Source organism: Schistocerca americana, chromosome 8 (assembly GCF_021461395.2).
Source record: "Schistocerca americana isolate TAMUIC-IGC-003095 chromosome 8, iqSchAmer2.1, whole genome shotgun sequence".
NCBI classification, from domain to species: domain Eukaryota; kingdom Metazoa; phylum Arthropoda; class Insecta; order Orthoptera; family Acrididae; genus Schistocerca; species Schistocerca americana.
This window is the reverse complement of record NC_060126.1, coordinates 325,102,030-325,118,981: the sequence shown is the minus strand read 5'-3', so window position 1 is coordinate 325,118,981 and position 16,952 is coordinate 325,102,030. Positions and strand designations below refer to the sequence as shown.

The following is a 16,952-nucleotide window of genomic DNA, read 5'->3' as shown; positions in this document are numbered from 1 at the left end:
ATCTCGACCCTGCCAGGAATAGAACCCGGACCCACTGCACGATAGGCACGCACAAAAAATGGTTCAAATGGCTCTGAGCACTGTGGGACTTAACTACTGTGGCCATCAGTCCCGTAGAACTTAGAACTACTTAAACCTAACTAACCTAAGGACATCACACACATCCATGCCCGAGGCAGGATTCGAACCTGCGACCGTAGCGATCGCGCGGCTCCAGACTGTAGCGCCTAGAACCGCTCGGCCATTTCGGCCGGCAGGCATGCACATTACCACTCAGCTAAGCAAGCGGACTGAGATATGATGTTACAGAGGAATGTTGAATACTGGGTGGAATGGTACGGTAATAAATTAGGAGGCTCTGCGCAGAATCGGAGAGTAAAGTAATGTATGGAAAACTCTGACAAGGAGAAGAGACAGGACGATGGGACGTCTGTTAAGACATCAGGGAGTGACTTCCTTGGTACTAGAGGGAGCTGTAGAGGGCAAAAACTGTAGAGGAAGGAAGAGACTGGAATACATCCAGTAAATGATTGAGGTCGTAGTTTGCAACTGCTACTCTGAGGTTGGCACAGGAGAGGAATTCGTAGCGGACCATATCAAAAAAGTCAGAAGAATGATGAGTAAAAAAAAACAAAGATGATCTAACCCAATTGCAGATTTCTGTAGGCAGCATGTGAGCATGATAGTAAGAGTGGCAATTGACGGTAACTAATGAACAGTCTGAAATCATCCACGTGAATACAAAAAGGAATACGTTAAATTTTGGTTACACGAAACATTCAAAAGGGTCTAAGGGTTTTTAATTCAGCTGCATGAATAGGGATTACAACTAAGAATAACCTAAATTAATGCTGTGGGGCAAGCAAACAAAAGACTGCGATTCATTGGCAGAAAATTTTGAAAATGCAGTAGGTCTACCAAAGAGACTGCTTACATAACGGTCGTCCGTCATTTTCTGGACTATTTCTGTGCACCTGTGCGGTGTAGAATCCACATCAGAATTAGCGAAGGACGTCTAAAAAGTTCAAACAAGGGCTGCTCGTTTTGTACTGACACGAAACACGAGAGAGAATATCACGGATATGATACACGAATTCGGGTGGCAGTCATTAAAAGAAAGGCGTTTTCCGCTGTGGCATAATCATCTCACGAAATTTCAGTCACCATGTTCGTCCTTATAGTGTGAAAGTTGGTCCACATCTACAGAGGGAGACAGGATCATCATAATAATGTAAGAGAAATCAGAGCTTGCACCGAAAAATTTAACTGTTTGACTGCCCTGCAGGCGGTTCGAGAGCGGAACAGTTGAGATGTAGACAGAAGGTGGTTCGAAGAACCTTCTGCAGGGCAGTTAACAGTGAACTGCAGAGCAGTTATGTGGATGCAGGTATGAGGTAGATGGTGACCTGGACAACATAGCTTTCCGACTTTGCTCATGTTGCTCTGGTGCCCGTCTGTACTGTCAATAGATGTGGTTTCACTAGGCTTCGCTTACACCTAACCAGATCTGGGAAGGGAATATTGGTAAATCTGAATCATGAAAGTATTGGGGGTGGATCTCGGGCCACACATGATCAAATATCTCTTGTCACAGTAGGATAAATCCAGACCAAACATCCCCTGTGCATAAAGAGTACTTCTAGCAGTTTAAAAAATTCTGAAACAGTCATTCACAAGACGGAATCTAACACGCCAAATGACAGACACAATATTTCACAACAAATAGGAACCACTGAAGAAAGTAGCACGGACATCTCATATACTTAACAATACTTCACCAACACTGGCCATCAATAAAATCTTCAACAACTTGAAAACGAGCTCCAAACTTTGAACTGTTTGTGTCACTAAGCATTGATGTAGAGACGCAGAAATCAAACACATAGTTATCTTTCAATGAAAGAGTAGCCTCATACTGTAGGACTAATTCAAAGACCAGAGGGCGAGGTACTTATTGAAGAAACAGTTCAAATCAAGAGACGATATTAGTGTATTAATTGAATACAAACACTTTGAAGTATCACCTGTTGAACAAACAGGGCTTGATAACACTAAGAAATCAATAATTTGTTGTATGTATCGATCTTCCAGTGATTGTTTGGACACTTGTTTCAATAATTAACAGAATTTCTAGATGAAGTCTGAAGTAAGAAAGTCAAAATAATTTTCTGAGGTGGCATAAACACAAATATCATAAATGAAACTAATAAAACCATCCTAAATATTCTTCAGAGATTTGGCATGTTCGTGATGGTCAGTAGTGCAATAAGGTTTACTACAGTAACTGTATTAGTAAATATCAACAAAACCACAAACATGGACAGGAGAAAGTGTGATGTAGCTGTAGAAACTCTAGAACTGTCAGAACAGTTCTTTTGAATAATAACACTGAAATCTAGCAAGGACAACTTTCCTAAACTGCAAACTTACAAAATACCTTTATCAGAAATCAAAATACAAGATTTTTCCAAAGGACTAGCAAAATAAAAGTGGCATGAGGTGTACAGAGAAACCAATGTAAATGTGAAATTGACTACATTTTCAACTTTATTTAAACTGAACTTCGAAAAAGCATTTCCCCTAGTATCCACATAAACATCAATGTCTCACAAAACATGTGGATAACAACAGGTTTCAATAAGTCCACCCTGATCTTTAGGTGGCTCAGTTTCATGTAAATGTCACAATGAGCTGGAATTCTTAAAATTCTGTCATAGGGACAAAACTTTTTGTAGGAAGGGTGCTGATTTCTACAATAGAATCATTTAATTACAAAATAATTTGCAAAGCAGAACATAGAAGCCCAGCAGTCCAGGATATCATGAGAAAGGAAATTGGGACCCACAAACAAAGACATAATAATGTATGTATGACGGAGGGGGAAGAAGTAATAAACGACCCACACCATCTAGCAAAATATGTAATGAGCCTTTTTCAATTGCTGTAGAGATATTAGAGCAAAAATTCCCAAAAGTCAAACATAACACCCCCACATAATTAAGCACTAAGTTTAATGATGTTATTACCTACCTAAGAGTAGGAATTCAGTGAAACTGTGCAAAAACTAAAAAATAGAACTTCTGTAGCACAAAATAAAGTATCCTTGTGTGTAAAGTAAGAATGCATAGAGAGTATACAAGCTCCCTTAGCAAACATAACTAATGAATCCTTCACACCAGGGAAATTTCCAGAGCATTTAAAACGGGCAAGAGCTGTATCTCTGCTAAAGAGAGGTAACTTAGAAAATAGTTTGGTGAGCGTAAGCGACACTGTTAAATTAGATGTAGATAGCACCTATAAAGCAAATGCAAAATGTCTGTGAATGAATATTGATTCTTACTTGGTGTGAACACATAAAAATTCTTGTAAACAGAATGTCATCAGAATTTATGCCCTGTTACATTAACCTGTTTCATTGTTAAGCTAGTATTGTACACTAGGTACAACCAAATCAGGTAGCACTGTTTTAAACAGGGTGGTTTTGCTTTCAGGACAGTGGAGGCTCCAATATTCAGCCAGCCACGCTGATCTAGGTCTTCCGTGGTTTCCCTAAATTACTTCAAGCAAATAATGGGATGGTTGCTAATGTAAGGCCATAGCCGAATATCTGCCACACCCTTATCCACTAGGCGTTTATGTCTCTAGATGTCTGTATGTGTGAATTACTTTAGTTTCTGTTACCTAACATTTTTGTTGTTCTTAAATTGTAATACCAAGAAACTACCATTGTAAAAGAGATGTAAAGACGAATAAAACTACTACAACTACCACTATTACTATTAAAACAGCAACTCCATGATGACGGCATGGAACATATCTCAAACTGGTGTAAGATGTAGTATAGGCTTGGCTGCGCAAATGATTAGCATTCAGCGCAGTCGCACAAAGCCGGTAAGAGTAAAGTCATCTGCATTCTGTATACCAAGAAATACGATGCAGAGGATTTCTCAATCATAAACCATTAGACAGTATTGGCTGGTGTAAGAAGGAATGCGTCTCCCAGCCTGATGATGGCAGGATCGTGACCTATCGGGACAATGGATTATCGTACCACGATATCGTTGCTGGCATTGCTCAGGATACCACGAATGCTACGCGAATCTAGAATTGATGGGTTCAGTAGGGCCATACTCAATGTCATGCAGGAGTTCAACGGCTCCATGCGACTAGCACTCCATAGGATAATGTACTGTTCGCTCACCTGTGTGGAATCGCTCAGCCACATGTAATTATCTTGAGTTAGCGAATGTGATTACATGTAGAAAGCATCCATACCGGTGGGCTAATCCCATGGTATAGGTGTAGCGCCTCTGAGTATGTTTCGAACCCAGCTACTGCTTAAATATAAAATAAAAATAATTAACAATGTTGGAGGAAGACTTTGGATGAGAGGTGTTACTTTTGTTTATATGCCCCTACATTATCTAAGCCCTCATGTTTGACCATTATGTTTCCGACAATATAATTTTTCTTCTCCTATAATTTTGCTGTTTAATAATTTTAGTAATAATGTACTTTTTTAACGTTGTTATAACTCACTGATTGCTTAGCTGAGGCATACAATTTTTTCCATGCCCACGTTCCCTATCGCGACACAACTTGCTACGTCTTACTATTTAGATAGTTACTTACACTCCTAATAAAACTGTATGACATTGTCGGCTGAGAACTCAGAGGACTCACCTTGCTTCAGTAGGATTTGAGATCGTTGTTCGTTTGTTTCACTGTGGTAATGCCGTCCTGTTAAGTGGTATAAAGGAAACCAAATCATATTCTTTTATTTCGATTTGATGTATATCCTAGGCCACAAGCTAATTGTGAATATTTTTAGCGTTCACTTTGCATGCTATTTTATCTTAATATGTCGACTTCTGTTGGGTTTTGCGTCAAGTTGTTTTTTCATGCTATGACAACCCTCCGAGATAGTACCTAATCTGTAAATATCCCTACTATTGTACTTCATAGCTCAGTGTGTGACATTTTACTTTCAATTGGTCCTCATATGTACTAGGAGTTTAAAGATGGCTGCTGAGTGAGATCACAGGTATTTTCTTCGTCCGCTAAAAGAAATTATATAAGAGGAAAAAGTGTCAAATTTAAATTTTATTTGTTTCGTATACTTGTCTCACAATTTAGTATTAGAGACCCAGCAGAGTTTGTTCTTGAAAAAACTTCGTGTTATCTGAAGTCACGAAAATCTAGTCTTAACCTGAAATTTTGCGTGACATAACCACAAAAAAAAATCTATTCAACTTTTCTTGATAGTACAAAATTCATTAAAAAAGACAGCTACTAGTTTCATCAGGGTCTACTGTCGCAATAAAAGGGTAATTGAAGCTTTCTAAATCGTATTTAACTAACATATTTCGTATTGTTTACTAGTTAGATAGATGCGATACAGGCCTAAATTTTCCAAGCAATAAACGTTTAAAAACCTGACCAAACAAGTTTGATACGTAAATTCTCTAAAAGCAAAGTAATTAATAATTCATTATTCTCTCATTGTATCCCTAGATCAATACAAAAACAACAACGGCACATAAAACCCTTGTGTCGTGTTTTGTTTACATGCAGCCAATCTCGTGCCCTTGACAAATTTAAAACATTCTTTAAACTTAATTATCATTTCGAAACTGACCGTGAGTGAGAAATGTGGGAGCTGTGATATGGTAGTGAGTAGAGGGATTTGTTTTCAATCTTGTAGCAAATGTTTTCACTGGGGGGTGGGGGGGGGATGCAGTGAGGAGAATATTGGGAGAACAGAAGAGACACTCTTCTGTAACTGCGGAGTCTGCATTAGGAACATTTTGATTGGGGAACAGGAAAGGTAAATCTGTTCCCTTCAGTCACAGTTGGAGGAAGCAAGGAAGGAACTCATAAGGATCAAGGGAGATAGGGGGGAGGAGGGTGGTTGGGAAATGGCAGCTGGTAGGAGTATAGGAAGAAAGAGAACGCGATCTAACAGTTTTATCAACAACTCGAAAAACAGGTATCTACCACTGCCAGAATTAAGTGGACAAGAGCCTAAGTTAGAACAGGGAGCAGAAAATGTGCAGCACACTTCAACCGAGCCCAAAACGCCTAGGCTACTGCTAGGTAGTGGCCATGGGCGAGATTTAGGCCCTCAGGTACAAGGAAGTTTAGGGGCAGCGTACCAGGTCACCAGTATCTTCAAGTCAAATGCAGGGCTAAGTCATGTGATAGAGGACTTTACAAAAGAGGACCATGTAGTGATAGTGGGTGTGGTGGGAAACAGTTTAGACAGGGATGGGGCATATGACACAGGTGGTGACCTGGACAAGGCAGCTTCCCTGACTCATGGCAGCAACATACACTTTGCTGAGCTGTTCCACCCTCTTGATTAGCCGCGCCTTGCTGGAGCTGTGAGGCGAATCAATGTGGGTTTAGGGATGGCTCTGAGGGCAGCCAACTTTGTTCATGTTTTTCTGGTGCCCGTCGGGACTATCAACAGATGGGGTTTCAATAGGCAAGGCCTACACCTAAACAGGACTGGGAAGGGAAGATTGGTACAGCTGATTCATGAAAGTATAGGGGGTGGATTTCCGGCCACAAAAGGTCAAATACCTGTTGTCATAGGTAGGAAAAGTAAGTCTTTTTTCGGATAAATCCAGACAACTGGTTCCCCTGCCTCAAAAATATGTCCAGCACTTTAAATATTACTGAACCTATCACTCACAAGATAGATTTTAACACCCCAAGTGTCACACATACAAGATGTCAGAAAGAAAAACGAAAAATTGGAAAGACAAACATGAAGCATTTCACTGACTTAACAATACTCCATCAAAACACGTAATAAATAAAAAATAAACTACGACCATTAGAAGTTGAGATCAAATCTTTGAACTGCACAGTAGTTTGTGTTACTGAGCACTGGTGTAGAGAGACAGAAATCGAACATTTAGTGTTGTCATCGTATGAAATGGCAAACTCTTACTGCAAAACTGCTTCAAGCAGTGGAGGACAATGCATTTATCTCAGAAAAGGAACACAGTTCAAATCAAGATACGACCTCAATACAGCAAGTGAAGACAAACACTTCGAAATATCAGCTTTTGAATTAACAGGGCTTGATATCACCAAGAAATTAATCATTTTATGTGTGTATAGATCTCCCAATGGTAGTGTGGGCACTTTTTTCAACAAATTAACTGAAGTTCTAGGTAAAGTCTCAAGTATAAAGATCAACATAATTCTGTGTGGGAACATTAAGATCAACACTAATATCATAAATGAATCCAGCAGTACCCTCATAAATATCCTTGAATTTGTCATGTCCCTGTTGGTCAATAGTGCAACAAGGGTTACTACAATGACTGCATCAGTAATTGACCATGTGGCCACAAATATGGACAGGGAAAAATATCATGTGGCTGTAAAAGATCTCGGACTATCAGACCATCTCTGTCAAACAACAACAGGAAAATCTGGCAGCGAATCATTTCCCAAACTACAACCCTAGAAACGACATCTATCAGAAATCAAAATAAAAGACTTTTCAAAGGAACTAGCAAAACAAAGCTCGGATGAAGTGTATAAGGAAACCAATGTGAATATGAAGATCTATAGGAAGATGTTGATTGCTGCAATAAAGTTATTTAATGACAAAAGAATATGTAGTGCAGAGAACAAAAGCAAAGCAGTCTGCGATGTTATAAAAGAGGAAACGAGGAGAGGCAAACAAACCGAGAATAACATACTGCTAAGGAAGGGGGATAAGGTAATAAATGATTCACAACACTTTGCAAACTATATAAATGTGCATTTTTCAAGCACTGTAGAGAAGTTACAGCAAAAATTTCCCTAAACAAATAATGTAACACCAGTAAATAATGTTGCACTATCCACAATGATGTCACTTCCAAGCACAGAGAACGAAGTCAATAAAACTATTCTAAACCTAAAAATTAAAAAGTCAGTTGGCTTAGATGAATTACCAATGTGTGTACTGAAACAATGCATAGAGCTTATACAAGGCCCCTTAAGAAGTATAGTAAATGAATCCTTCACATCGAGAACATTACCAAAGCAGTTAAAACAGGCAAGAGTTGTAACTTGGCTTAAGAAAGGTAATGCAGAAGACATAGAAAATTACCGGCCCATTTTCCTGCTGTCACCATTCTCAAAAATAATAGAAGTAATTATGAAGGACAGATTAATGAATAACCCGAATAAATACAATCTTGTTAAGCGAATCACAGTTTGGTTTCCGAAGTGGCAAAAACATGCAATCAGCCATAGTGGAATTCACAAAGGTTGTAGTTGATGCTCTTGCCAAAGATGAGTGTGTCACAGGCATATTTTTGGATCTTTCTAAGGCCTTTGATGCAGTTGATCGCAAGATTCTATTAAACAAATAAGAAGTATTAGGAAGAAAGAGACGTAGCTAATGAATGGTTTTGATCATACCTAGCTGATAGGGTACAAAGTGTAGAGATAACACATACTTCAAATAGATCAAGACATTTACTAAAACTCTTATCATAACCAAAATACATTAATATAGGAATTACACAGCGTAGCATATTACGAGCAATACTATTTCTGATATACATCAATGACTTTCCCAGTAGTGTTACTCACGGTGAAAAAATTCTCTTCGCTGGAGACAACATTGTTATAGCCACTGAGAAAACGAGAGAACTCCTTGCGGAGAAATCAAATGATGCTCTCAAGGAAGTTTACGATTGGTCAGTAAGCAATAAAGTAACATTGAACATAAGGAAAACTAATGCCATGAATTTCAGTGTGAAGAAAGAAAATTGCAATGTTAAATTAAATGTAGATAGCACCTCATCCCAGGAAAGGTCCCACAATTAGTATTGCTTATTGAAGGTTATAGTGCAAAGTTACTATTATAGATATTTATTGTATTATATATATCTATGACGATACGTCCTACAATGAACGTTTAGAAAGGTTGCAAGATATATTTGCTCAGCAAGGGTGACAGGATACTAATTTCAGAATATCTCAGCAGTCAGCATCAAATACACTCCTGGAAATGGAAAAAAGAACACAATGACACCGGTGTGTCAGACCCACCATACTTGCTCCGGACACTGCGAGAGGGCTGTACAAGCAATGATCACACGCACGGCACAGCGGACACACCAGGAACCGCGGTGTTGGCCGTCGAATGGCGCTAGCTGCGCAGCATTTGTGCACCGCCGCCGTCAGTGTCAGCCAGTTTGCCGTGGCATACGGAGCTCCATCGCAGTCTTTAACACTGGTAGCATGCCGCGACAGCGTGGACGTGAACCGTATGTGCAGTTGACGGACTTTGAGCAAGGGCGTATAGTGGGCATGCGGGAGGCCGGGTGGACGTACCGCCGAATTGCTCAACACGTGGGGCGTGAGGTCTCCACAGAACATCGATGTTGTCGCCAGTGGTCGGCGGAAGGTGCACGTGCCCGTCGACCTGGGACCGGACCGCAGCGACGCACGGATGCACGCCAAGACCGTAGGATCCTACGCAGTGCCGTAGGGGACCGCACCGCCACTTCCCAGCAAATTAGGGACACTGTTGCTCCTGGGGTATCGGCGAGGACCATTCGCAACCGTCTCCATGAAGCTGGGCTACGGTCCCGCACACCGTTAGGCCGTCTTCCGCTCACGCCCCAACATCGTGCAGCCCGCCTCCAGTGGTGTCGCGACAGGCGTGAATGGAGGGACGAATGGAGACGTGTCGTCTTCAGCGATGAGAGCCGCTTCTGCCTTGGTGCCAATGATGGTCGTATGCGTGTTTGGCGCCGTGCAGGTGAGCGCCACAATCAGGACTGCATACGACCGAGGCACACAGGGCCAACACCCGGCATCATGGTGTGGGGAGCGATCTCCTACACTGGCCTACACCTCTGGTGATCGTCGAGGGGACACTGAATAGTGCACGGTACATCCAAACCGTCATCGAACCCATCGTTCTACCATTCCTAGACCGGCAAGGGAACTTGCTGTTCCAACAGGACAATGCACGTCCGCATGTATCCCGTGCCACCCAACGTGCTCTAGAAGGTGTAAGTCAACTACCCTGGCCAGCAAGATCTCCGGATCTGTCCCCCATTGAGCATGTTTGGGACTGGATGAAGCGTCGTCTCACGCGGTCTGCACGTCCAGCACGAACGCTGGTCCAACTGAGGCGCCAGGTGGAAATGGCATGGCAAGCCGTTCCACAGGACTACATCCAGCATCTCTACGATCGTCTCCATGGGAGAATAGCAGCCTGCATTGCTTCGAAAGGTGGATATACACTGTACTAGTGCCGACATTGTGCATGCTCTGTTGCCTGTGTCTATGTGCCTGTGGTTCGTCAGTGTGATCATGTGATGTATCTGACCCCAGGAATGTGTCAATAAAGTTTCCCCTTCCTGGGACAATGAATTCACGGTGTTCTTATTTCAATTTCCAGGAGTGTATTTGGTGATGGTGTGGAGAACAACCGGAAAAAATTCAAAAGCATCGTTTTATATGCCCTACACAATTATGTTCCGAGTAAGGTTTTAAGAGATGGGAACATCCACCATGGTTTAATAGTCTTGTTAGAAAGACTATAGGTAAACAAAGAGCACTATCATCTCAGATTCTGGCAAGTAAAAACCTAGCTGACAAACAAAAGCTGAACGAAGCGAAAATGAGCGTAAGGAGGGCAATGGGTGAAATATTCAGTGATTTCGAAAGTAAGACGCTGTCAACCGATCTGAGTGAATCCCTAAGAGATTTGGCCGTATGTAAAATCAATAACTGGGTCAAAATCACCTATTTATTCTCTCAGCGAGCACACTGGCACCGAAACGGAAGATAACAGACAGAAGGCCGAAATACTTAATTCGGTCTCCCGAAGTCGTTTCATCGCGGAAGATCGTAACACTGTCGCTTCTTTCAATCGTCGTGCGAACGTCGAATTGGCAGATACTGAGATAACCAATCACGGAATTGAAAAGCAGCTATAAGATTCGATAAGGATTATGCGAAAGAACTTACTCCCTTTCTAGCAGTACTTTACCGTAGAATGCTTGAGCAACGAAAGGTACCTAACGACTGGAAAAAAAAGCGCAGGTCATTCCCGTTTTTAAGAAAAAGGGTGTAAGACAGACCCATACAATTAACACCCATATCGTTGACGTCAATCTGTTGCAGAATTATGGAACATGTTTTATGCTCAAGAATTCTTGGAAAAAGAACAGCTCCTCTATAAAAATCGACATGGATTCCGCAAACAGAGGCCCAGCGATACTCAGCTCGCTCTGTTCCTCCATGAGATCCACAGCGCAGTGGACAACGGCGCTCAGGTTGATCCCGTGTTCCTTGACTTCAGTAAGGCATTTGACACCGCCGCATTGCCGTTTAGTGAAAAAAATACGAACTTACGGAGTATCAGAGCAGACCTGCGATTGGATTCAAGACTTTCTTGCAGATAGAACTCAACACGTCGCACTTAACGTAACTAAATCGACAGAAGTAAATGTAATAATGGGAATACCACAGGGAAGTGTGATAGGACCGTTGCTGTTCACAATATGTATAAATGGTCTAGTAGAAAGCGTCGGATTCTCTTTAAGGCTATTCGCAGGTGATACAGTTGTTTATAACAAAATAGCAACGCCAGATGATAATAAGAATTTGCGAAACGACCTGCAGACAGTTGATCAATAGTGCATACCCTGGCAGTTGCCCCTAAACTTAAATAAATGTAACATATTGCGCATGCATAGGAAAAGAAATCCAATGCTGTACAGCTATACTATTGATGACAACCAGCTAGAGACAGCGTCTACCATAAAACATTTAGGCGTAACTATCCAGAGCGACCTTAAGTGGAATGACCATATAAAGCCGATAGTGGGAAAAGCAGACACAAGACTCAGATTCATCGGAAAAATCTTAAGGAAATAAGGAAATGTAACTCATCCACGAACGAAGTGCCTTATAAGGTGCTTGTTCACCCGATTCTTGAGTATTGTTCATCTGTCTGGGATCCCTATTAGGTAGGACTGATAGAGAAGATAGAGAAGATCCAACGAAGATCCGCGCGTTTCGTCACGGGATCGTTTAGCTGGCGAGAGAGCGTTACGGAAAAGCTAAACAAACTCCACTGGCCGATGTTACAAGACAGACGTTCTGCAGCACGGAGAGATTTACTACTGAAATTTCGGGATAGCACTTTTCAGGAGTCAGAGAACATGTTACTTCCCCCCCCCCCCCCCCCACATACATTTCTGGTATTGACCACGAGGAGAAAATTCGAGAAATTAGAGCCAATTCACAGGCTTACCTTTTTCCCACACACAATTCACGAGTGGAACAGGGTAGGAGGGATCAGATGGTGGTACCAAAATTACCCTCCGCCACGGACCATTAGGTGGCTTGCCGAGTACGATGTAGATGCAGATACATGGAACTATTCAGTTAAAGAGGAAAGAGTCACTCTATTCCGCCGGTGCTTGTATTTTGTGGGATCTTAGCTGCAGAATAGATCTCATGAACCAATTACCTTAACTTGCAAACTACGCGATTCTACTGGTAAGATCGGGGACTAACATAATGGTTTCTGATCCCACCGTATGACATGAGTGACGAGAGAGCGCTAATCACTAGAGAATCACAGATTCGATTAGAAATGAGTAATAAAACACAATGCGAAAATGAACACTGCACGTATCAAAATAAAGAAACACATAGTTGTGAAGCTGTTAATACGGCTTTAGAAATCTACGTTCGAAATTGTTCGCAGTGTTTTAGGTAAATGGAATTTCAGACGAGGCACGACGAAGCAAAACTTGAGTAAGCACCTTACAACGGGTCATCATGTACTAGCAGCATCAGCTTCGTATGGACAGCTAACATCTTTCATAAGATTTTATTACCAAAACAATCTACGAGCAAAAACGAAGCATATCAAAGATCACTTACAGCTGAAAGAAATGTTCATTGCTCACTAACTGATGCTACATTTTTCGTTTTCTAAATCTGTCACTAAAAATAAATACAATGACATGAAAAACAAATGTGTAAAAACATTACTTGTAAGTTTACAGTGAATACAGAAACTTAACTTCTTTAAAATTGAATTTATTGTCAAAGATTTACATCACATTAGATTTTGAAAAATATTTTCGATTTTGCATTTCTTTAATATATTGCTCTGTAGCACAGTTTTATGTATAAGAACAGGGTTTAGTGAAATGAAATAATCCTAGAATGAACAAACTACGCGAAATGGAACTCCAAACAAATACACGGCGATCAGTGCTTAGCGCAACCGCCCTGTGGCGATTTTTTTCTTCTCCTGCCGGCAGCCAGCTGGCCGCTACGAGGCCTTTGTTTCTGCGGAAGTCTTGCTCAGATAGCGTGTGTTTGTTAGGTAACGGTACACAGCGTGTTGAGTGGAAATGTTCCAAGCAAAGTGGGCAAATACAATATATTATATTTGCCAAACAGTATTCACCTATGATTCTTGGCCGTCTACACAATCAGGGTGAGCAGTAAGGAAATCATTTCAAGAGGAATTTCCTGGTGTTCGATTTCCTAATTGGTGTACAATTCATCGACTGGTCAAAAAATTTGGTGCGGAAAGTGTTCTTGCTGGAAACATACACCACCAAATACAGTAATCACAAAAGAAATTTTGGATAGCATAGGAAATGCTCTGGAAAATCTCCTTGGAATTTAGTTCTACGCCTTTCTCAACAGATGGGTATTTCCTATGGCTCTGTTCAAACAGCTATGGAGCTGCGACCCTATAAAATAACTGCAGTACAATAGTTAAACCAGGTGACCCAGCAGAGAATTCGCAGTTATGTCAATGGAATTTTAAAAGGTTATGCGGCAGACAAATTGACCCTCACTTCACCTTTTCGGACGAAATGGTTGCACCTAGATGAACAAGGAAAAGTGACTATTATTGAACTATATGAAATAAATTCCTCGTAACTTTTGAATAGTTTGCGTTAGAACGTTAAAACTGCACGGTTGGATGTGGGGCATGATGGGAATTAGCATGTGCTTGCTCCCGTGCCTTGTTGTCGACCACTTCCACGTGAAAATGTCACAAGCGTATAGCGCTTGTGGAGGCCTACTGTGTGAAAAATAACAGAGCAACTGTGGCTGAGAGGAAGTTTGCGATCGTGTTGAAGCTGAAGAGAACCGGTCCAAGTGCGCTAACAATCAAAAATTTTATTCGTAAGTTTGAGAGAACGGTTAGCGTTTTTTGACGAAAATGGTGGCAGTCTCGGTGTCCAAAAAGGGCGATCACGCCTGAAAACTTCGAGAAAACAAGCGCTGTGTTTCCGACAATCCCCAGGAAATCGATCATATTAGATGCACAACAGATGAGAAACAACCAGAAGACACTGCTACAAATTGTTGTTGAAGATTTGCATCTCTTTCCATACAAAATTCAAACCTGTCAGTCACTAAGCCCCAGGGGCATGGAACAGTAGTGGCGTTTCGCCAACACAATTGTCTCCAAAATTGACAAACACGACTTTGATGTGAATATGGTTTGTTTGAGCGAAAACGCCCATTTTACTTTGTATGGGTTTGTGAAAAAGCAAATTTGGCGCGTTTGGGGGCTGAGAATCAGCATTTCACTCTCAACAGGTGACTTCGTTGTGTGCAATGTGTAGTCACGGAATAATTGGTGAGATAATCCTTGATGGGAAGTGACTAACGAACAGTGCATGAAGGTTTTTGAAGATGATTTCATCCCCATTGTCCAAAGTCACCCCCATTTCCAGTAAATGTAGGTTAGTGCTAGATGGAGCTCGTCGCAATTGAAACAGGAGAGTGTTGATGTCCTGGAGGTGCACTTTAGTGACTGTATTCTAGCTCTGGGGTACCCATAGGCCACTGGCTTGGGCCTCGATTGGCCGCCACATTCTCCGGATATGAACACATGCTACACCCTTTTGTGGGGCTATATTAAAGACAAGGTGTACAGCAGTAACCCCAAATCCATTGCTGACCTGAAAACAACCGTTCAGCAGGTGATCGACAACATTGATATACCCACACGTCAGCGGGTCAACCAGAATTTCGCGGTTCGTCTGCGCCACAGCATCGCCAATGATGCCAGGCATATCGGACATACCATAACCTAAATCTGAATATCTGTAGTGATGTTTACATGTTGAATAAAGTGAGTGCACACCGTAGTTTGTAACTAATTTACGTTATCTTTCGTACTCACTGGTATCCAAAATTAAAGCAACGAATAGCTGTTTCCGTATCTTGCGTCTAATTCACTGTATTATCATACTATGTGTCAACAGATGTACATATAATCGTCTTCCGCACGGAAAGTAGTATTCCGGTCAACGGACAACCTCGTCAACGATCAGGTTAGGGCACCTACCAAACAGGGTAGTGTTTGCCAGGTAGTCCCACATCGACAGTTGCTGTGTATAGTCACCGACGGTACAGTATGGCACAAAAAAAATGCTGCCACTCTCCCTGTGGTGGAGGGCCATAAGAAGAATGGACACAGGACAGTCACAAAATGATGAGGTATGATGGCTCAATGTGAATCGTTGTGTTGCTTCTCGGATATGGCCACAATTTGGAGAGACCAAAACAATACCCCAAAGACCAGGGCAGGACCGAGCTTGTGTGATACCAGAAAGAGAGGACCGTTATTTGGATGTAAGGGCACGATGGTATGGCCTTAGTATTGCACGACAACTGGCATCTGTCCTCGCAGCTTCCACTGGACGTGTTTTATCAAAACAAACATTGCCTAGAAGGCTTCGGCAGAGCGTGGCCTTTATTTTAGGAAACCTGCTGTATACGTAACTCAGATGTGTCTTCACAGAAGGGAACAACATGCCATCTGGCCGAGCGAACATTGGGCCATTGTTCTTTATACAGATGAGTCTCGATTTGGTCCGTAGAGTGAGTCTCAACGCATTCCCATCTGGAGGGAACGTGGAACACAATTTCGGGACCCAGACGTTATGGAAAGAGACCGATATCGCTGTGGATCACTTAGTGTTGTGAGCACGGATTATGTTCACCACATGAACATCTCTTCATGGAATGGGAAATGATGTCAGGCATGTGCAGCCTTTGCGAGGTTTTGCTGGCCCAGACATCATATAACAAGATCGGTTTATGCTTCCTTGGAAATGGAAGATGTTGCACGCATGGCGTGGCCTGCTCGCTCTCCCGATAAAAATGTCGGAAACTTAACAATTGCTAACACGATCGGAAGGAAGGGTATCGATAGTAGATATGAGGTAGGAAACCTTGTCACGATGAAACAACACAAGCAGCAAATGAGATACAAGGAATTTCACTGCATGGAGCAAAAAAGAAGGCGTGATATTTGAATGTCAAATCGCAGAGAGCATCAGGAAAAAAAATCACAACTCGCGAGAAAAATGTGATATTTATATGAAACAAAGCTTTTTTATGCGGGGAATAGACAGCTTTCCAAATAAGCAAATATTTAAAAATGGATTTTTGAGCGTGTTTGCTTACCGTCACCCCTTAACAAACATTCTTAACTTTTCTTTTCAAGTGTTTGTGTTATATATGTTGGAAATAACATACGCAACAAACAGTGGTATATTTACTGCGGACGTTCCATCACCCTGACCGCGGGTACAGAAGCCGACCTCGCCGGCTGGCTGCACGCTGCGAAAGCAGTGGTACTAATGATTAAACACCATGTAGAAAGCTCCTTTTCTCCATTGTCAGTTTTAATGCTTTGTTCATCTCCACCCGCCTCTTACTAAGAAGCCCCATTGTTGATCTCTAAAATTGTTCGTGTTCTAAGCTGAAAAAAATCATTTGAGATTGTCCCGTTTGGTGCAAAAATCTTACATATGTGGCCTGAAACAGCGCCATGCAAGCGACGATGACGCTGAAGAAGAACTGCGTCATTGCGATGGGGCTCATTGTGTTCTGCAGTAGTACAACGAACCTGGAATAAG

At 41.7% G+C, this 16,952-nt stretch overlaps 1 protein-coding gene across 1 annotated transcript in view; it reads right to left on the bottom strand.

Moving 5' to 3' along the window:
• LOC124545810 (odorant receptor 2a-like) overlaps window positions 1-16,952 on the bottom strand; it is a 59,182-nt gene that overhangs the window by 28,070 nt on the left and 14,160 nt on the right. Inside the window, exon 2 of the mRNA XM_047124756.1 lies at window positions 16,843-16,942. Coding sequence (XP_046980712.1) covers window positions 16,843-16,942 — 100 coding nt within the window. The remainder of the gene's footprint in view (window positions 1-16,842; window positions 16,943-16,952) is intronic.